The 21,438-nt window shown below is 40.3% G+C and overlaps 2 protein-coding genes across 7 annotated transcripts in view; one reads left to right on the top strand and one right to left on the bottom strand.

Moving 5' to 3' along the window:
- Positions 1–12,268, top strand: part of NMT2 (N-myristoyltransferase 2) — a 63,348-nt gene extending 51,080 nt beyond the window's left edge. For 2 of the 3 annotated variants that reach the window (XM_036097030.2, XM_036097029.2), the window contains 3 exons: positions 10,131–10,298; positions 11,514–11,651; positions 11,832–12,268. In XM_036097030.2, the coding sequence (XP_035952923.1) occupies positions 10,131–10,298; positions 11,514–11,651; positions 11,832–11,852 (327 nt within the window). In that variant the 3' untranslated portion in view covers positions 11,853–12,268. Of the gene's footprint in view, positions 1–10,130; positions 10,299–11,513; positions 11,652–11,831 lie in introns of those variants that run through there. The other variant, XM_036097031.2, reaches the window with a different exon arrangement.
- Positions 12,269–14,998: 2,730 nt separating this feature from the next.
- Positions 14,999–19,586, bottom strand: RPP38 (ribonuclease P/MRP subunit p38). Of its 4 annotated transcripts, none has more exons than XM_036097035.2 (3): positions 19,341–19,405; positions 17,054–17,159; positions 14,999–15,948 (listed from the first exon to the last, which is right to left on the bottom strand). In XM_036097035.2, exon 3 carries the CDS (start codon positions 15,932–15,934, stop codon positions 15,089–15,091), a length of 846 nt encoding a protein of 281 aa, XP_035952928.1. In that variant the 5' UTR covers positions 15,935–15,948; positions 17,054–17,159; positions 19,341–19,405; the 3' UTR covers positions 14,999–15,088. The 4 variants fall into 4 exon arrangements, with proteins under 4 accessions (XP_035952928.1, XP_077931302.1, XP_035952925.1 ...); XM_078075176.1 differs by lacking the exon at positions 19,341–19,405 and adding an exon at positions 18,318–18,542; XM_036097032.2 differs by lacking the exons at positions 17,054–17,159; positions 19,341–19,405 and adding an exon at positions 19,447–19,586.
- Positions 19,587–21,438: the final 1,852 nt, after the last annotated feature.

The following is a 21,438-nucleotide window of genomic DNA, read 5'->3' as shown; positions in this document are numbered from 1 at the left end:
ATTTTCTGATTATTGATTGGATGAATTTAACATAGTGCTTTTTAAACCTTTTTTTAGAAAAAAAAAAAACAAAAAGCTTGGAATTTGTTGTTCAGATGATGTTTCGCATAGAAGCTCTTTCGGTTGAAGTGGGATTGGGTTCAAAAATTGAGATTTAAGCTGGTAAGTACCTGGAGGAGAGAAAGAATAAGGAGGCCAGGTAGAAGTTCCGACAACAGTCCATTCACCATTCAGGTGTGAGCACTGAGCTGGAATTGTCTTTTCAACATTGTCAGGCATCCGTCTGGATGTAGGATGACAGCCAAGGCAGTGTAGAAATGGTAGAAACAGACAGAGTGAATTCAAAGGACATTTCTGAAGAACAACCGAGCAGTCTTTGTTTTTAAGCTCTTATTTCTAGAACAATGCTAGAGTGCACATCTTTAAGCAGAAATCTTTTTAAATTTAAATTCAGTTAATTAACATATAGTGTATTATCAGTTTCAGAGGTAGAGTTCAGTGATTCATCAGTTGCATATAACACCCAGTGCTCAATACATCATGTGCCCTCCATTTTAATGTCCATCATCTAGTTACCCCATTCCCCCACCCACCTCCCCTCCAGCAACCCTCAGTTTGTTTCCTATGATTAAGAGTCTCTTATGGTTTGTTTCCTTCTCTGATTTCGTCTTGTTTTATTTTTCCCTCCCTTCGCCCTGTGATCCTGTTTTGTTTCTTAAATTCCACATATGAGTGAGATCATATGGTATTTGTCTTTCTCCGACTGTCTTATTTCACTTAGCATAATACCCTGTAGTTCCATCCATGTCATTGCAAATGGCAACATTTCAAATTTTTGATGGCTGAGTAATATTCCCTTGTATATATGAACCACGTCTTCTTTATCCATTCATCTGTCAATGGACATCTTGGCTCGTTCCATAGTTTGGCTATTGTGGACATTGCTGCTATAAACATTGGGGTGCAGGTGCCCCTTTGGATCACTACATTTGTATCTTTGGGGTAAATCCCTCGTAGTGCAGTTGTGGGTCATAGGGTGGCTCTATTTGCAGCTTTTTGAGGAACCTCCATACTGTTTTCCAGAGTGGCTGCACCAGCTTAGACTCCCACCAACAGTGTAAGAGGGTTCCCCTTTCTCCGCATCCTCGCCAACATCTGTCATTTCCTGACTTGCTAATTTTAGCCATTCTGACCCATGTCAGGTAGTATCTCATTGAGGTTTTGATTTGTATTTCCCTGATGCTGAGTGATGTTGAGCACTTTTTCATGTGTCTGTTGGCCATTTGGATGTTTTCTTTGCAGAAAAGTCTTTTCGTGTCTTCTGCCCATTTCTTGATTGGATTATTTGTTCTTTGGGTGTTGAGTTTGATAAGTTCTTTATAGATTTTAGATACTAGCCCTTTATCTGATATGTCATTTGCAAATATCCTCTCCGATTCTGTCGGTTGTTTTTTGGTTTTCTCGACTATTTCCTTTACTATGCAAAAGTTTAAGCACAAATCTTTATGCATTTGTGGTTAGTTTCTCCAGGACAGCAGTTCTCAAAGTTTTTGATCTCAGGACTCATTCACTCTGAAGAATTATTGAGGACCCCAAAGAGCTTTTATTTTTGTGGATTATATTTACAGGTACTTACTACATTGAAAATTGAAGCAAAGATTTTTAATATTATTTTATAAATCAGAGAAAGCCAAATGCTGTATGATCTCACTTATATGTAGAATAAAAAAAAAAAAAACAATCCAAAATTCACAGATGGAGAAAACAGGATTGGTGGTTGCCAGACGTAGAGGGTGGGCGAAATGGTTGAAGAGGGTCAAAAGGTACAAGTTTCCAGTTATAAAATAAATAAGTCATGAGGATGTAATGTACAGCATGGTGACTATAGTTAAGACTGTGTCGCATATTTGAAAGTTGCTAAGGGAGCAGACCTTAAAAGTTCTTATCACAAAAAAAGTTGTTACTACATGCGGTGGTAGATTTTAACTAAACTTACTGTGGTGATCATTTTGCAATGTATACAAATATCGAATCATTATCTTGTACACTTGAAAGTAATATAATGTTATATGTCAATTATATCTTAGTTTTGAAAGAGAATAAATAATTGAAAAAATATATATTTCATTTAATAACAATAATAAACACGTTACCTAAATAACATATTTTTTATGAAAAATAACTGTTTCCCAAAGCAACAAAATTAAGAATGGTATGTTTTATATTTTTGCATATCTCTTAATGTCTGATTTACTAGACGACAGCTGGGCTCTCATATCTACTTCTGCATTCTGTCTATTGTGATAAATTATTTTGGCCGACGTGTGTGAAAAAAAATCCTTCACATGAAGTATTGACGATATGGAAAAGAATGAATATTTTAGTAGCCTATTCAGATTGTTTTGAATATTCTCTACCTGAAAGCATATTAATGAACTTTGCATACTCTGTTTGATTAAAATCCATTGGTCTGTCTTGTCCTTTGATCATTCCTTTACCAGTGTACGAGTTTGTAACATCATATATTAATCATTTGGAAAATACCGATTCACTGAGTTAAAAAGATCTTCTAGATGCTAACAGTTCATTATATAATATCAAAAAGTCTCATTCATTGATATCCCCACCATTGTCATCAGAAAAGTATATAATACAGTTCATGGTGGAGGATACAGGTTTTTCCAGACAAAGTTGTACTCTGAAAGCTCAAATTTTATCACTGGCAACAAATCCCACCAATATTTTCCTTGAAGTGATAGGATCGCATCATTGATTTCCAAGATGTGCCAAATACCCAAGTTTCAATGACCGGAGTTTGTTAGTCCTCTTTTTGAGTGGTGTTCCATGAAAAAAGTGGCTAGTTCAGCTCACACCTCTGTCGCCTACAGGCTTCTCTTTGAGACAGCAAACTCAAGGAAAATGAGAGTTTTCCTAGAAAAATAAAAAGACTGCCCTTTCAGTAGGCAACAGAACTGCTTTGTGTGCTTCATCCCATGCCATCACACAGGATGGGAAAGGATGAGTTGTTAAGTGTCGGGAGTTAATACCGTTAAGAATTCTTATTCAAGGACGTGCTTAAGTGAAACCTTTTTTTTTTTTTTTAAACCGTGAGTGTGTGGTGGTGAAGAGTAAGAAGACCACCGGCACGGTTTGGTGCCGAGGCCCGGATGGTGGTGGCACCATCGCTCCTGCATTCTTGGTGCAGATGTCCACACAGTGAACAAGGCAGATAACTTCGTAGTGCTGTTAGGAAAATCGTTTTGATTCCTCGGACTTCTGGAAGGGTCTCAGATACCCACAGGGGTTCACAGACCACATTTTGAGAACTGCTGCCCTCGGGTATATACTCAGAGGTCGAGCTATGTTGTCATACAGCTCATCAGAGTATCTCCTAGCAGTGTTGGGGAGGTCCTGTTTCCACAGATCCTCGCGCACATTTGATTATTACCAGACTTTAAATTTAGGCCAGTCTGATGGGTATCAAGTGATATCTTGTTTTTAATTTGTATGTTCTTATTACTAATGAATTTGAACATCATCTCATAAATCTGCTAGCCATTTTTATGCCGGGCATATACTTTGCCTTTTTTTACCTGTAATCTTCTTGGTTTCTAAAGGTTTTTCCATATGTTGAATGCTAATATTTATATTGGGCTCTATTTCTGGGTTCTCTCTTCTGTTCCATTGATCTCTGGTGTCTGTCCCCCCACCAACACCACACTGTCTTGATTACTATAGTTCTGTATAAATCTTGATAGGGAGAGTGATTCGTCCCACTTCATTCTTTCTGTCAAGATTGTTTTAATCTATTTCTTTCACCCTTCCATATAAATTTCAGAATAAGCTTGTTTTTGTCTATGAAGTACCTTGCTGGGATTTTGATAAGAATGACATTAAATCTTTAGATTAATTTGAGAATTCATGAGTCTTCCAGTCCATGAACACGATATGTCTCTATATTTATTTAGAACTTTTGAATTTTATCAGCATTTAATGATATTCAGCATCCAGATCCTGTATATGTTTTCTTAAGTGTATACCTTACATATTTGATTTTCCTTAGAGCAATTATAAATAGTATTATGTCTTTAATTTTGGTTTCTGCATGTTCATTGTCAGTGCATAGAGTGCAGTTGCTTCTTCTGTGTTGATCTTGTATCCTGCATCCTTGCTGAAATCACTTAATAGGTCCAGGAGTTTATGTGTAGATTTCTTGGGATTTCTACATAGACAGTCATGTCACCTGCAAATAGGGACAATTACATTTCTTCCCTTCCCATCTATTTGTTCTTCTTGCCTTATTGCAGGGGGTAGATCTCCCAGTACTTTGTTGAATAAGAGTGGTAAAGGTCGACATCCTTGTTACTGGTATTAGTGGAAAAGCATTCAGTCTTCTGCCATGAGGCGTGGCATTAGCTGGAGGATTTTTGTAGATGCTTCTTACCAATTTGAGAGAATTTCCCTGATTCCTAACTTGCTGAGTTCTTATCATGAATGGGTGTTGGATTTTGTCCATTGCTATTTCTGCTTCAATTGATATGATCATGTGATTTTTCTTCTTTAGTCTGTTGATGTGGTATATTACAGTGGTTGATTTTCACATGTTTGACTACTCTTGGCATTCCTAGAAAAAACCCATTTGGTTATGGTGTATAAATTTTTTTATACATTGTTGGATTTGGATTGCTAACATTTTGAGTATTTGTTGAGTTCAACAGAGATACTGGTCTGCAGTTTCTCCTTTTTTTTTTTAATACTGCTTTTGTCTGGTTTTGGTATCAGGGTAATTCCGGCCTCATAAAATGAGTTGGGAAGTGTTCCCTCCCTTTTCTTCTAGAAGAGATTGTATAGAATTGGTGATAATACTTTAAATATTTGCTAGAATTCTCCACTTGACACCGTCTGACCTTAGAGAATTCTTTTTTGTTAAAGTAAGTTCCATTTCTGTAATGGTATAGGACTATTCAAGTGATCTATTTCATCTTGATTGCATTTTAATAGGCTGTGGTTCTTGAGGAATTGGTCCATTTCTTCTAGATTGTCAAATTTATAAGAGTAAAGTTGCTTAATTATTCTTTTGTCCTTTTACTGGCCAAAGGATTTTTTTTTAAATTTTTTTATTAACATGTAATGTATTATTTGTTTCAGGGGTACAGGTCTGTGATTCATCAGTCTTACACAATTCACAGCGCTCACCATAGCACATACCCTCCCCAATGTCCATCACCCACCCACCGCATCTCTCCCACCCCCTCCACTCCAGCAACCCTCAGTTTGTTTCCTGAGATTAAGAGTCTCTTATGGTTTGTCTCCCTCTCTGGTTTGGTCTTGTTTCATTTTTCCCTCCCTTCCCCTATGATCCTCTGTCTTGTTTCTCAAAATCCTCATATCAGTGAGATCATATGATACTTATCTTTCTCTGATTGACTTATTTCACTTAGCATAATACCCTCTAGTTCCATCCACATTGTTGCAAATGGAAAGATTTTATTTTTTGATGGCTGCATAATATTCCATTGTAAATATATACCACATCTTCTTTATCTACTCATCTGTTGATGGATATCTGGGCTCTTTCCATAGTTTGGCTATTCTGGACATTGCTGCTATAAACATTGGAGTGCAGGTGCCCCTTTGGATTACTACATTTGTATCTTTGGGGTAAATACACAGTAGTGCAATTGCTGGGTCGTAGGGTAGTTCTATTTTCAACTTTTTGAGGAACCTCCATACTGTTTTTGAGAGTGGCTGCACCAGCTTGCATTCCCACCAACAGTGTAGGAGGGTTCCTCTTTCTCCACATCCTCACCAACATCTGTCGCTTCCTGACTTGTTAATTTTAGCCATTCTGACTGGTGTGAGGTGGTATCTCATTGAGGTTTTGATTTGGATTTCCCTGATGCTGAGTGATGTTGAGCACTTCTTCATGTGTCTGTTTGGCCAAAGGATTTATAGTGATAATGTTTATTTCATTCCTGATATTGACGATTTGTATCTTTTCTCTTTTTATGTTTGTTGGTCTTGTTAGTGTTATATCAAATCAATTTTGATTCCCCCCCAAAGAACAAGGCTTTTGTTTTATTGATTTTCTGTTTTCCTGTTTTCAGTGTCATTGATTTCTGATCTTATGTTTATTATTTCCTTCCTTCTGCTTGCTTTGGGCTTCTTTTGCTCTTCCTTTTCTTGTCCCTTGAGGGAGGGATTTAGATCATTGAGACCTTTCCCTGTTATAGTGTAAGCATGTAGTTCTATAAATGTCCCTCCCTGCACTGCTCTAGCTTCATCCTACATATTTTGGTATGTCATATTTTCATTTTCATTTGGTTCTATGTATATATGTATTTGTTTATTTTTAAAGATTTTATTTATTTGAGAGACAGACAGAGAGTGCACACGAGCAGGGGGGTGAGGGGCAGAGAGAGAGGGAGAAGCAGGCTTCCCGTGGAGCAGGGAGCCCGATGTAGGGCTCCATCCCAGGACCCTGAGATCATGACCTGAGCCGAAGGCAGATGCTTAACCAAATGGGCCACCCAGGTGCCCCTGTATTTTTTTAAATTTATTTTGAAACTTCCTCTTTGAGCCTTGGATTATTTAGAATTCTGTTGTTCAACTTTGACTTCTGAGAGATTTCCTATTGATTTCTAGTTTCATTCCATTATGTTGGAGAAGACACTCTGTATGATTTCAGCTCTGTTAAGGTTCTTGAGGCTTATTTTAGGCCCAAATGGTCTATCTTGGTGAATGTGTGTGAAGTGTATATTCTACTCTTTTTAGGTGGAGTGTTCTATGTATGTCATTTAGATCCTATTATATTATTCAGATTTTCTACCTCCTTGATGATTTTCTTTCTAGCAGCTCTGTCAGTTGATGAGAGGGTGTGCAAGTCCCCAGCTATATCTTTGGACTTGTCTATTTCTCCTTCCACGTCTATCAGGGTTTTTTTTTTTATGTATTCTGAGGGTCCTGTTTAGTACTTAATACATATAGGACCTTTATGTCTTCTCAGGGGATCAGTCTTTTTATCAGAATGTAATACCCCTCTTTGTCTCTAGTAATTTTCTTTGTGTGAACTCTACTTTATTGGATATAAATATAGTCACTCCTACTGTTTTAAAGATTTATTTGAGAGAGAGAGCATGCATGGTGGGGAGGGGCAGAGGGAGAGGGAGAATGAAACTTAAGCAGACTCGGCCCTGAGCGTGGTGCCCAACATGGGGCTGTCTCACAACCCCGAGGTCACAACCTGAGCCAAAATCAAGAGTCGGAGATGCTTAACCAGCTGCGCCACCCAGGCACCCCATCATTCCTACTACTTTAAGATTAAAGTAGTGCATGGTATATCTCTTACAGCCCTTTTACTTTCAGCTTATCTACGTCATTGAACTGAAAGTTTCTTACAAACAGCATGTGGTTGAACCGTGTTTGTTTATCCACTCTGCCAGTCTTTCTTTTGATTGTTATATTTAGACCCTTTATATTTGATAATTCCTGATAGGCTAGAGCTTAAGTCTGCCATTTTATTATTTGTTTTCTGTTTGTTTCCTCTGATTCTTATTCCTCTTGTTTCTTTTTCCTTGCCTTCTTAGGGGTTACTTGAATATTTTTTTAGGATTCTGTCTTGATGTATTTATGGTGCGTTTGAGCGTATTTGTGTAGTTTGTATGATGGTTACTCTGAGTATTCCTATATATAGGAATATGGTGACTTATCACAGTTGATTGGTGTCAACATTTTATCACGTCAAGTGACCTTACTTCCATCAGATCCCTTTATCTTCTTGACTTTTTAAATATTGTCTTTGAGTATCAGATGGTGTTACAACTTGTGTTTCAGTCGTCAAGTAGATTTAGAAAACTCATGAGGAGAAGCATAGTTTACAGCATATAACAAGAGTTCTGCTCTGTTGTTCCTTCTTCCTGACACTCTAAGATTTCTTCTGTTATTATTGCATTTCTGTTTGGAGAATGTTCTTTGGCCGGTCTTAAAGGTATGTCTGCTAGCAACAAAGTCTTTTAGTTTTCATTTGTCTGAGAATGTCCTTATTTCTCCTTCATTCCTGAAGAATAGTTTCACCAGATGCAGAATTCATGGCTGATCATTCGTTTCTTTCAGCCCTTAAAAATGTTGTGCCACTGGAGGGTGCCTGGGGGGCACAGTCAGTCAAGGTTCAGTTCAGGTCATGATCTCTCAGGGTTGTGAGATTGAGCCCTACATGGGGCTCCACACTCAGCGTGGAGTATGCTCAAGATTCTCTCGCTCTCCCTCTGTTCCTCCACGGACTCGTGTGTGCTTGCGCATGCTCCCTCTCAAATAAATAAATTTTTTAAAAATGTGCCACTGGGGTGCCTGGGTGGCTCAGTCAGTTTACGTGTCCAATTCGATCTCAGCTGGGGTCTTAATCTCAGGATCCTGAGTTCAAGCCCCGCACAGGGCTCCACACTGGGCATGCAGCCTACTTAAAAAAACAAACAAAAAAATGTTCCACTTCCTTCTGGCCTCTGTGGTTTCATATGAGAAATCTGCTGTCATATAAAGTGGTATTCTCTTGTAGGTAATGCCTTTTCTCTGTGACTACTTTCAAGGCTTTTGTCTTTAGTTTTCAGAAATTTAATTAGGATGCATCCTGGAGTAGATTTCTTTGGGTTTTTCCTGTTAAGGTTCACTCAGCTTCTTGATTCTGTTGTGTGTGTTTTGCCAAATCTGGGAAGCTTTCACCCATTTTTTTCACAGCCCCCACATTTTTCTTTCTCTTCTGGGACTCCAGTGATAGGAATGTCGGATCTTTGTTACTGTCCCACGATCCCCAAGACTTAATTCATTTTTTTTTTTCAGTCTGTTTTCTCTCTCGTGTTCAGACTGGGTAAATTCTACTGAATTCTTCAAGTGCAGTGATTTCTGTCCTCTGTCATCTCTACTCCACTACTGAGCCCATCCAGTGAGTTTTGGTTTTCAGTTTCAATTTTTTGAGCCGAAAATCCGTATTGAAGCTGAAAGTTTAGGTCTTCAATTCATCACGAATACTGAGCTGCTAATACAGAGCAGTAGAGAATCACTTTAGCGAGATGTCTTTAATTTCTTAGTGACTGAAAAACGGTTTCATAAATCAGAAGCATTCAAAAGCCAAATAATGCATCCATATGGAATTTTCTTTTCGGGTGAAAGAAATACTAGCAAGAGCATACATGTGGTATAGCCTGTTCAGCTGTGTAATTCAGGCATAGCATAGTTTGAGTTGTATGCCAACTGTGTAGGCCACCACAGCTAATTAAAGCAATGCAAACAGTACTGGCTCATTTCTTGTATTAACAGGTATCCCAGTGATGATGAAACCAAGACCATCGTTTGCGTCCCTTTTGATTTTTGGTGGCTTCAGATTCACAGGTGCATGTTCGGGTGTGGTACTGATGCCTTTCACAAGTTTCTCAAAACAGCTTCCAGACTCTCTACACCTTCACTTTACGCTGATACAATTCTTGCTTTGTGCCAAGAAGATGTTAGTATGATACGGTATCTTTGAGTTGGAAAAGGCAGCCTTCCAATCCCTAGAGCTTTTGTTTCTACAAAAACAGTGAATCTACTTTCATCCCTGTTCCCTAGGTCTAGGGAGACTCCGGAGTTGAGCTAGAGGAAACTTTCCTTTTAGAACGTTCTCCTTCTGGGGCGCCTGGGTGGCACAGTCGTTATGTGTCTGCCTTCGGCTCAGGTCATGGTCCCAGGGTCCTGGGATCGAGTCCCACATGGGGCTCCCTGCTCCGTGGGAAGCCTGCTTCTCCCTCTCCCGCTCCCCCTGCTTGTGTTCCGTCTCTCACTGTGTCTCTCTCTGTCATATAAATAAATAAAATCTTTAAAAAAATAAATAAAAATAAAAGAACATTCTGCTTCTTAAGAATGTTATGCAGACAGCCAGCTACCAGTAGGCTAAGAAAGGTACAACACCGTGCTCTTCTCAGGTTCTACCCAGCCCACCCTCGGGGCCCCCAAACAGACTGCTGAGAGAGAGGTAGTAGGAGTTGTTGCTTTTTGTTCTAACAGCAAGTTACGGTACACGTCAAAAATCAAAAAGTGAGCTTAAATGCGTGGATGCAGCATGTTCAAGGAGGTATTTACCTGACGTTACCTTTGTCCTTTAGAACTCCAGTGGTAAACTAACTGACTTCCTGAGCTTCTACACACTCCCCTCCACAGTCATGCACCACCCTGCGCACAAGAGCCTCAAGGCCGCCTACTCCTTCTACAACATTCACACGGAGACGCCCCTGCTGGACCTCATGAGTGATGCGCTCATTATAGCCAAATTGGTAAGCGGCCCCCTCCCTTTTTGTCCTGGGTGTTTCTCCAAATATGTGTGCCAAAGTATATAAAACCTCTTACTAGAGCTCCTTCTGCACGGGTGCAATTCATTTGAGATATTTGTTACTGTTGACCGTCCGAGAATTTTGATAAGAGTTTTCTTTTAAAACTTCAGAGGCTGTTTGTATCGTTGATTCTATTGCAGCTTAGCCAAAAAGGTATTTTGTGCAAATTAGAAACTCTTAACCCTTATAGAAGAATGCATAAAACCCATAATACAAGGAATATAGGAAAAATACATGGTACCTTGATAAAAGGAATATACATGTTCGTGTTGCAGTGCATAATTAGCAACAGGAGACTTTTTTGAACTTCAACTTAAATAGTCTCTGAATTTTAAAATTAAAGGAATTTTATTTTTAAAATTAAGGAGTTTAGTATTAAAAAGAAAGGCATTTAAAATGAATTAAATTCAAAATGTGCTCTACTATATTTGCAATATTTTTCTATTTCCTTAGTGTGGTAGTTAGGATAATTGTTAAATTCTTGCTACAAATAAACCTTTTTTTTTTAAAGAAGTTGAAATTAGCTGACAGTTACTTCAGTGTAATTACTGGACATGAGAAAATATTATTCATGAGAAATTGAGAACAACATGTCAAAAGTGTCTTCTTTGATAAACTGAAAACATTTTTTTAACATAGTACTCTTCCATCTCCAAATCAACATTATCCTATGATTCTTTGATCCTGTTGCTCTTTTTCAACTACTTCCCCCCAAAAAAGGCCAATAATAAATGATTTAAGGTAAAACCCCTGAGAAATAGAAATCTATACCACATTTTGCATAGTATTTTTACGTAACATTTTCAAGAAATACAATTTTTACTACTAAAATTTTACTAAATTTATTTCCCAGCATCAGCCCAAGACCAAGTACACATTTAAAGTCTTTAAAGCTTTAGCTCAGTCAGAACTTCAAAAGGCCCATAACTAACAGCTCTGGAGATGGAGCCCCCTGGGCAAATGTTCCTTCTGAAAATATCCTAAGACAGTTTTGAACTGAGTTCTTAACCTATACATAGAATGTAGACATTAAACCTTGTTAAAAATGCATATTCGAGCTATTAGTAGAGGAATAAAACGGTACACTGCAGTACATAATAATAGAAAACACTCTAGTCCTTTGATGTTTAAAATTTGAAATCCTTTTTACATTGGCAGAAAGGATTTGATGTATTCAATGCACTAGATTTGATGGAAAATAAGACCTTCTTGGAAAAACTCAAATTTGGCATAGGAGATGGCAATTTGCAGTATTACTTGTACAACTGGAGATGTCCAGGAACAGATTCTGAAAAGGTACGTGCAATAGCTACACCCTTTATAAACCTAATAAATGTCCCTAGGAAATCCCATACTTGCTGCCCTTAGGATTAAGGCGTTTTTTTAGTAGCTTTTAAAAAATACAGAGCTATTGTACTATAATTTATTTTTTCTCACTTACCTGTTCTTACCATTCTGTTTCTTCCCTCCCTTTAGGTTGGACTAGTATTACAATAGATGGATATTTCTATTTCTAGAACTCTGACATCATCATTTGTTAATATTCTATTTAATGATTCCTGGAACTGCCATTCCAAAGAAGAATAAAAGCACAACTTAAGTGAAATCGATGTAGTCGGTAACAATCAGAAAAGATGAAAAAAAAACCACCCATATGTGACCAATAGTACATATTTCTAGCTAGAATGTTAACATTCTTTTTTCTCACTGTTTACCCATTTGTAGGAGGGATGAAAGGGTACAGAGAGCACATTCCTCTAATCTTCAGACTTTGGGCTGTCTCTTGATGAAGAGAAGGTATTTTTCCACTAAGTAGAAAAGGGACTGTTTTTCTGTGGACTGAAGGGAAGTCACAGAACTGTGTAAGAAAATCTTTGCTATTGTGTGGAGATAAACTGCTGCATTTCTCTTTATTAAGTGTTGGTCTGTCTGTCCATGTAACAGAACAAAGGATCCATGTGGAAAATGTGTGCTCCCGTCACCTTACACGGAATCCCTGGGAGCATTTAGGGAATCAGCACCTTCCATAACTCGGTGACGGAGTAGGTGGGTGTTCAAGTATAGAGGGAGATAAAAATGTACTGGGGACTGGGAAGTACATTTATTCCTCCAGAAGCAGAGTTGCCAAATAAACACACAGATGTGTACTTTGATCTCCAGCAGTCAGTGGATTGGTTCAAAAGCAAAGTTTTGTGCAAACACGTGCTGAGAGTACACCCGTGAGTGACTAGACTTCGCTGCTGCCGCACAAACTCATGTCTTCTCAGCAGCAGCAGAGATGTCAGGCAAAGAAAATAAAAGCTCTAAAGTCACAAGAAATGCTCAGTGGAATTTATTAGTGCTATCAGGACATCGATAGTTTGAATGTTTTTTATTACTTATGCAAAATTGCACATATTCCTTTATGCTGAGTTTAATTTATCATGAAAGCTGTCATGCTAATGGAAAATATCTTATATGTAAATAAGTATTCATAATTTTGTTACTGATGGTGTTTTTATCTAGAATTTGAAAACCCCGTTTTCGCAGTGTACATATATATGTATATATCGCCGGTAGTCCAAGGAGGGGCAGGAATATGCCGAACGAAGCCACAGAGCACTGGCTTTGACTCCGATACCACAGAGTAGATCCTTCTTCCCGCCTTTACTGTGCCAGTGCCTAGGCTCTTTGTCCAGAAAAATTTAATTTTAGACAACATGACAGCCTTTCCTTTATGTTCTAAGTGGTCAAATGAAAGCAGTCATCTCTTAGATCAGGTAGGAGCCAGCAACCTCTGGCCCATGAGCTAGATCCAGCCTGTCACCTGTTTCTGTACAGCCTATGAGCTAAGAATGGTTTTCACATCTTTGAATGGTTGCTGGGATGGGGCGGAGAGCGGGGGGGATACGGGAAGGGGGGAATCAAAGGAATAACATTTTGTGACATGTGAAAATTGTAGGACACTCAAATCTCAGCATCCATAAAGTTTTATTGGGACACAGCCACACTCGTTGGCTTACGTATCGCCTGTGGCTGCTTCACGCTACAGAGGCAGAGTTGAGTTATTCTGACAGAACTGTATGGCCCAAAAGGCCTCAAATATTTACCAGGGGAAAAAAAAAAAAAAATTGTCGTCCCTGACTTACTAGAGCTGAAAGCCACTCTGCACCATCGTCCTAGAGACAAACCCACAGCTGCGACTACCACTAGAGGGGGCTCGGGGACTGCACAGTAGTGCACAGTCAGGCCGGCGGGGTTTACCTCTTTGGAGCCTTAGAGAAGACTTCTCATATAGGACGATTCCGACTCCACTGCATTACCATTCTTTCTTAACAGAAGGAGAGTGGCTTCGGAAGCAAAACTGAACCAGTCCACCAAAACACCAAGAATGAAGTAAATGGGATTTTAATCTGGAGTCAAGTCTCTCATTGGGAATTGTGTTCCATTCATTTTTAAGGCACAGCCTTATATGATGTAGGTTTTCAGGTGATTGCAGACTTGCCAGTCAGTAATTTTATCACAAGCTCACGTCGTGATAAAACTGGCACTTTTCCTTTGTTTACATAATTCCAGTTGTTATAGAATTCAGATGCTTTTAATACAGTAATTAATAAATAGCATATTTTCCTCTTTAAAAGGCCTCTTTATAATTTAGATTACCAATGAACATTTCAAAATTGAAAACTGATAAAACTACTTGTGTTTATAAAGTAGTTACTAGAATTAAATTTCACTGCATTATACAGTGTCTTAGAGATTCAAAAAAACATTGTCCTTCATCTTTGTCAACAATGGAAATGCTCTATTCCATGAGGTGTCTTTCCCTCCCCATCCCCTCCTTTTTTTTGCCAAGATGGCATTTAGTGAAATTTAAAAGAACAGAGGTGGCATAATCCAAGAGTCAACCAGAATTTAGGCTGAAAATACACTTTAGCAATCCAGTACCTTCCCCCTAAATTACAAAAGGACCTTTTCCAAACACATACTGCAAATGGCAGACACTTTAACACAGACAAAGAGGATTGATTATGCTCCATTTTCTAACATGAAGAACCCCAGTAATTGCACAAACCCATCTCTGAGACCTCAAGCTCCTCACTTTATTTAATTCTCTTCCTGCCTCATTTGACCTAATTATCAGCATACTTTTTACCCATGTTAATTTTCCAAGGAAATAAGCTAACCACGTAAAGGGGTGAATTTCAACCATTCAAAATACCGCATCTGGCTTTTTCCTATAAGCTCATGCATATGCCTACTACAAAGAAAGTCAGATCAACAGGAAGTAAAAAAATAATTTTTTCCTGATATGTTTCTGAAGACAATGTTATTGCTTGGTGTTTAGTATCTTTCTTTTAAAACTGATTGATCTCCAATCCAGTTTCATCTGCATTACTAACTAGAACCTGTTTACTGTGGCACATTTTCCAAGTTTTGATAGAAAGATGTCAAGTGTTGTAGGATACAGAATTTCTTGCTTACAAGCACTGTACCAGGCTTTTAAAAAATGAATTTATACAAGCATGGAAATTAGTTTCAATAAACTTTTGTTTTGATATTCATACTTTTGAATATTTTCTGCACTTAAGTGTTTTTAAGTGTCAGCCTATTTATACAGTCTCAAACCTATGAAAGGAATGTTACTAAAAGTACCCCAAGAATATATGTAAAAATAACACATTTTATTAGTTTCAAGGCTTCTTTACGAAGTGTTGTTTTACAACTATACAAAACGACAAGTTTATAGAAGATTACTTTGAAGTCGTTTTTTTACCTTTGGGTGGTTTCCTTATCTTATTGGGGTTTGGAATCACTTTCTTTATTTTAAGGGGTTGTAACACAACAGCCTGCTGACCTTCAACAAGCTTCCTTTTATGTTTAGAGAGGTCTTCAAAGGAAGTTTCCAAAATCTCTTTGTCTTGGCTTTCCAAAGATTCAGTGTCTGATTTTTCCCTGGAGTCTTCCAGTCTGCCTTGAAGCCATGGTACGTGTAAACTGGGTACTCGGGGAATTATGGCTTTGACTTCATCAACAAAGGCAGTGGTGTCCTTTCTGAACCCCAAGGCCAGGATACATTTTAAGCCAATGACAGGTGCGAGTGTCTCGCTGAGACGGGGAACCTGACAAGCAGGAACGGATCTGCTCAAACTTAACTGAATCAGGTGTGAGGTGATGAGCGCAGGCTTGGCTGACTTACACACTAGGACCAGCAGCAGCCCATTCCTTTCCAGAGCTCTGGTAACCTCATTAACGCCAATGGTCAGCTGCTTCCTGATGTGGACAGGAGTCCACCCTGACCCTTGCTCATTATCTCCTGGTTGTTTCTCCTTCTGATCCTCACTCGTATCAACCTCTGTGCTACATTTGTCTGGGCTTTGTTTTTTTAAAAACGGTTTTTTCTTTTTCTTCTTATCCTCAGTCTTCTGAAGCCCAAGCGATTTAAATCTGTCTTCAAGGGTGTGTAATATAAAGTGCATGTCTTCTCTCTCTAGTGCACTCCAGCAGATAGCATATGGGTTGTTCAGCGCTGTCTTTACCGTTAAAGGTCTTGTCTTCCGAACAGAGCCCCTCCCCGGTGCTTGAGGGGCTGCAGCCATTCTGAAAATCTTTCCTAAGAAGCAGACGACAAAGTAAATTCGTGTTATGAGCAGTGCATGTCAGAAGAATATCTTGTTTGTACTCTTTCTGATTCCTGATAGGCTATAGCAAGCCTGACTATACAGAACCAATGACATGACCATACACTAAACCTCTTTTAAGATTAAGGAATTTATGTTCCCCATTTTTTCATGACTTTGTCTTTATTCTTATACAGGTAATATATAAATGTTTTGCATTACTGCAATCACAGTGAAATCCTATTTCATTTATTAAAAATGTTCCATGTTTCTACCTGTTCATGATTATCTTTTTTAATGACTGTGTGGTATTAATCTTACAAATCTGTTACCATTTTCTGAGTTGCTCTCCAGTTAGGCCTCCATCCCACAAAGACTCCCTGAGCACCCCCTGTGTGCAGGCAGCGAACAAGTCCACCTGCACGGAGCCCCCAAGCTGTGTGGGCCCAGAAGCCTCTGCTGTTTATAATCAACCAGGTGTGGGTTTTTAAGAACCAGAATAGTAATCTATGTACACGATTACAAATTCAAATGATACTTTCATTCTATGCCCTTTTGTAAGTCTCCCTCCCTCCCTGAACTCTAGGCTTCTTGTATATCCTTCCTTAAACATCTCCCACATACACAGGTATATATTCCCCCTTCTGGACAGTTATTCCAAGCTGACTGCTTCTGCAGCTGGCAACTTGAGGAAAACTAGGGAAATTTTGTGATGAAACTCAAAAATACGAATCCGTTAAAGAAAAATAAGAAGGATCCTTCCTGGGAAAATGTTATAAACCACTGATGTAGGGAGCATATCTTGGCTCTCCTTCCCAGAGCAAGTGCATTTGTCTTCCCTCAGTTTTATTCCTTGCTTCTTCCTGGTGCTCAGCTAAGAACCATAGTGACCTACATGGCAAAACTGAAGGAAGTTAAATGAGCCAGCCCGCGAGAAGTCTGGCATCTGGAACTGTCCCTATTTTCAGATGACCAGATTTTCTCCCTCCAGACAGTCCCTCATTCCAGGTGCTCATTTATCCCACTGAGGCTTGCCTTGCCCAAAATGCCCCATGCACAATTAAGAATTAAGTCCTCTCCAATGGAACTTCCACTCACCAGGCTACTGATGGCAAAGAGCAGGTGTCTTTGTGGAGTGTGTCAGAACCTAGAAGGCATTTTCTCCATCTATTACTTGATTGTCACAAAATTCCTATAGAATTGCCTAACGTGTGGGTGAAGAAACAGTCGGGTTAAATGCCTTGCCCAAAGTCACAATTGTTTTTCCAAACCCGAACTTTATGCTTTTTCAATCCTGGCTGCACCTCAAAAATAACCTGTTGCCTTTTAAAACATACAAATGGTTGGTCCTTATCGTGGATGTACTGAATTGGAATCCCTGGGAATAGGACCAGGGCCCCTGTATTTGTAAAAAAAAAATAAACTGTCCAGGTGAGTCTGATCCAGAACAGGGTTAGAACAGCTGGAGTAGGACAGGCTGCCTCTTGACCCTGGACAGCCGTGAGAAACGGCTTTCTGACCTCCACTGGTCTCCATCCAGTGCACCTGCTAAGTCAACTTCTAACAGAAATCTAAAATTCAGCTCCTCCGGGCAGGGTCAGACTTCGTTCAGGCCAGTGCTGCCAGAGCCTTGGTACCTGCTGCACGGCCCTCCTCATCCCCCATTTTCTCATTGTTCCCCTCCAGCTCGGGGAGTCAGGAAGTAGCTCAGCCAAATCCTTGGTAGAGGACCGGCATCAGGTTGAAGGTGGTCAGGAAGACAAGACAAATAGGATCTAACAGAGCTCTTGCCAAACTGCAAGTCAGCTCATGGGCCTCAGCACTCAAACAGCACAGAATGCGGAAATCCTTAAGTAAATACTTAAGAGTTGTATGCTCTGGAGGGAGAGTAAGCTAGGCACGAACTCCCATCTTCAGAATCTAGCGCGGGGAGACAAGAGCCAAGTAGTTCAGATACGCAGACTCTTACACCATATAATCCAAAAACAAAGTACTGATTGATGAGAAGCCGCAATGGTTTTGGAGGAGAAAAATAGGAAGGCTTTGCTGAGGTGCCTTTTGAGCTAGGTCTTGGAGGCATTCACTACATACAGGATCAAGGGCAAACCCTTTAAGGTGACCTACAAGGCCCTCCACACTCTGGCCCTCATCATCCACCAGCCTCTTCCACCATGCACGATTACACCCCGCCACTGAACCACTTACTGTTGAACGAGGCCACCAGTTTCTAACCACATCCTCATACACATTAGTCCCTTCCACCTTCAGCCCCCACAACCACCTTTCTTCAGCAAGTATTTCTGGATCATCCACAACACACCAAGCCATAAAGTATTAAAGTAAAAACAGTTACTAGCCTCACCGTGCTTAGAATCCATGAAAAAGACATATCAGCAGGTAATAACATACTAAGATGTGCACATTCAAGTCCGGGAACTACAGAATACTAAGGAAACAGCAGAAGCTAACTTAGCTTAAGGAGTCAGAAAAGAGGTCCTGGAGAAATTGACCTTTTAACCTACATCTGAAGAATGCCTGCCAAAGGGAGTATGAAATAGAGTATCCCAGGGAACAACTTTAAGGATACGAATTAAGTTCAACGTCGCTGAGGCAGAGATGCTAGAGAGGGTGAGGTATTAGGGAAAGGAAGCAAGGACGAGAGGGTGAAGGTCCTTGCAAACCTTATAAATGGGAAGCAACTGTAACGTTTAAACAGAAGAGTGCCATGATTTGAAAGGCACTGCAAAAAGATCTTTGCGGATTCCCGGCCTGGAAGCGTCCTTCGCCAAGAGTGGAAGGAGCAAAGAGGTTCCCAGAGTAGGCACGACGGTGGCCTGCACTAGAGTCGCCGCAGAGGGGATGGGACAGAAATACATAGAGTTGAAATAGTTAAGAGGTAGAATCTACCAGGCTTGGTGCTATCACCCGGGAGTAACGCAGAGGAAGGACTCCGGTCTCTAGATCCGGTAGCGGAGGGGAGGACAGCCCCAGTCCCCGCTGGCTGCATTCCTGTCCCAGAGTCCCTCCCCGTGCATGCTGCCCTGTATCTAGTGCCCTCATTCTTCACTATTTAGATTCGCAAACTCTAGTTATTTTGTGGTCCGTCCCCGGTTCTAGGCTGTGGAGCACTGAAGGACCAGGGTGGGCTTTATCTTACTATTTCCCGTACCCTACAGATGCTCAGCTCCAGACAGAGGAGAGTAAACCAAGGCCCAGGAAAGTACGCCCGTTCACGCGGGGCGGCCCGAGAGACAGGGGTCTCGGGGAAGACCTCGGGACCTCGCGTGCCCGCCGCCCTCCGCACTCTGCCGCCTCCCAGGCCGGATCCCACCCGGGGCGCGCCCCTGCGGTCCCCTTACGTCCCCCGCACCCCGCTCCCACTCACGATGGCAACCGCACCACCTCCACGTGCGACGCGCGTGCGCAGAGCCCTCGCCCTCCCTGGCCCCGCCTTCCAAATGCTCAGAGAGCTTCGCATCTCATCATCTCACCTTGTCACTCACAATCGAGAGTCTGCCCACAGCTTCGCGAAGACCGAACTATAAAAGCCCTGAGTCTGGGAATGTGGCTGGGAGGCTCAGGACGCAGTCCTACGGCGGCAGTGCGCAGGCGCAACGCCGGTCTCGCGAGACCTCACGGTTGCCGTGGTAACCCGCGGCTCACTGGCTGCACAGCTTGGTCTGGGGGCTGTTATAACGCCGGTAGCCGCCGGAAGGCTGGTTCTCTCCTGTGTCCCCCTCTCCCTTCTAATCCAGTTTCTCCCTTTCAGCGCCTGGCAGTCTTGGCTCTCTCTTCTCGCTCTTCTGTATTTGGCTTGCCTAAGGGGACGCAAAACCCTAGTTCCCGTCCAGTGTCCCCATCTCCGTCGACTCTCCGGCACCAGGAAGATAAACGGGGGGATCAGGGGTGGTTTGAGGTAAAAAAAAAAAAAAAAAAAAAAAGTGCCTACAGGCAACAGTGTAGGCAATCTTGAGCCCCCTGAAAGGAGAGTAAAGGCTTCTTTGCGTTCTGCGACAGCAGCTCTGAAAACTCCAAATGTCTGCTGTAGCTACTCCGACCAGTGGAAACTAAAGGTACGAATGGAGTCGCTGGGAAGTTATGGACAACTGTAATAAAACAGCTGAAGGACATTTGCAAGGTCGGGCATCTGAATCTTGTTTTACCCGTGGCGAGAACTTAGAAGAAAGTACGTTGCTTCTGACCTAAAGAGCCTCCTCCCTCATCACCCCATTCCTTTCTCTTTTCCAGCCTAACTTAGCGCCCCTTACTTTTCCTCTCTCCATTTTTCTCAGAACTTTTCCCTTCGCAATCTGGTTTTCCATTTTTTAATCTGTTTTCTCCATTTTCAGTTCTTACCACCTACGTAGTACCTAACTGGCCATAACAGAAAACAAAACAAAAAACCGTGTTCCTTTTGGTCAAAGATTTCTGCAGGTTACACAGGGTTAAAGTACAATGTGATTTTTTAAAAATCACAATCAAAAAGAATGAAGTTACAACGAGTTTGAGGCTTTTGTTTCGTAAAATGAATCTTACTGATTCATTATGATAAACTGTCTTAGATCTAGCTTAAGCAGTCTTAGATCTGGCTTTCAAGCTGTAAGAGAAACGCTGACACACATATCTAATTGAAATGCTAGAATGATGGGAAGGAATTGTGCACAAGTGTTTGTCCCCCTAAGGTTCCAGAGTGTAGAGTTAGATTTATAGCATCATCTAAGTTGACATTCGCTCTATGAAGATTACCTACCATTACATCCCACAGCTCTGGAGCCAGTTTGCCTACTTGAAATCCTAACTTCATCTCTGGCTGGGCATGTGACCCCTAAGCAAGCTAATTAACCCTTGAAGTGATAAAAATAGTACCTGTTGTGCTTATTAGAAGAAATAATCTATGTAAGATGATTAGCACAGTCCCTGGCATGCAGAAAGTGCTTGATAATTCTGTGATGAATCTGGTGACAACCTGAATGAGGAGTTAATAAAAATTAACAGTAGCCTCTATGACTTTAGTGCTTGTGTTTTATTTTGAGACCACCAATATAATTTCCCCAAGAATTTTGCTAACATGACTACATTTTAAAGGTAACTTCTCTCATTTGGATCATACAAACTTTACAAGAAAAAAAGTAAACGATCCTCCCATGACCCAAATTGCCTCAAAACATATTTCCTTTCTGTGTTCCCTTGTAATTTGTTTCATATTTATACATGCAATTAAATTGTGAAATAATAACACAGATTAAAATTTGTGTTCTGATTTTCTTCCCATATAACACTTTTGTATGTTTCTCACAGTCTTCAAGTTATCACTTTAACTCATATATGTGTTGTATGTGTATATATACATATACATAATATATACATAATATATATACATATACATAATATATATACATATACATATATATAATGTTTAATGACAGATATTTCAATTATTTTACCCTGTAAAACCTCAATTTTGTTTTTGAATAATAAAGTTT

This window comes from Halichoerus grypus, chromosome 6 (genome assembly GCF_964656455.1).
Source record: "Halichoerus grypus chromosome 6, mHalGry1.hap1.1, whole genome shotgun sequence".
Taxonomy (NCBI): Eukaryota; Metazoa; Chordata; class Mammalia; order Carnivora; family Phocidae; genus Halichoerus; species Halichoerus grypus.
This window is presented reverse-complemented; position numbering and strand designations above follow the sequence as displayed.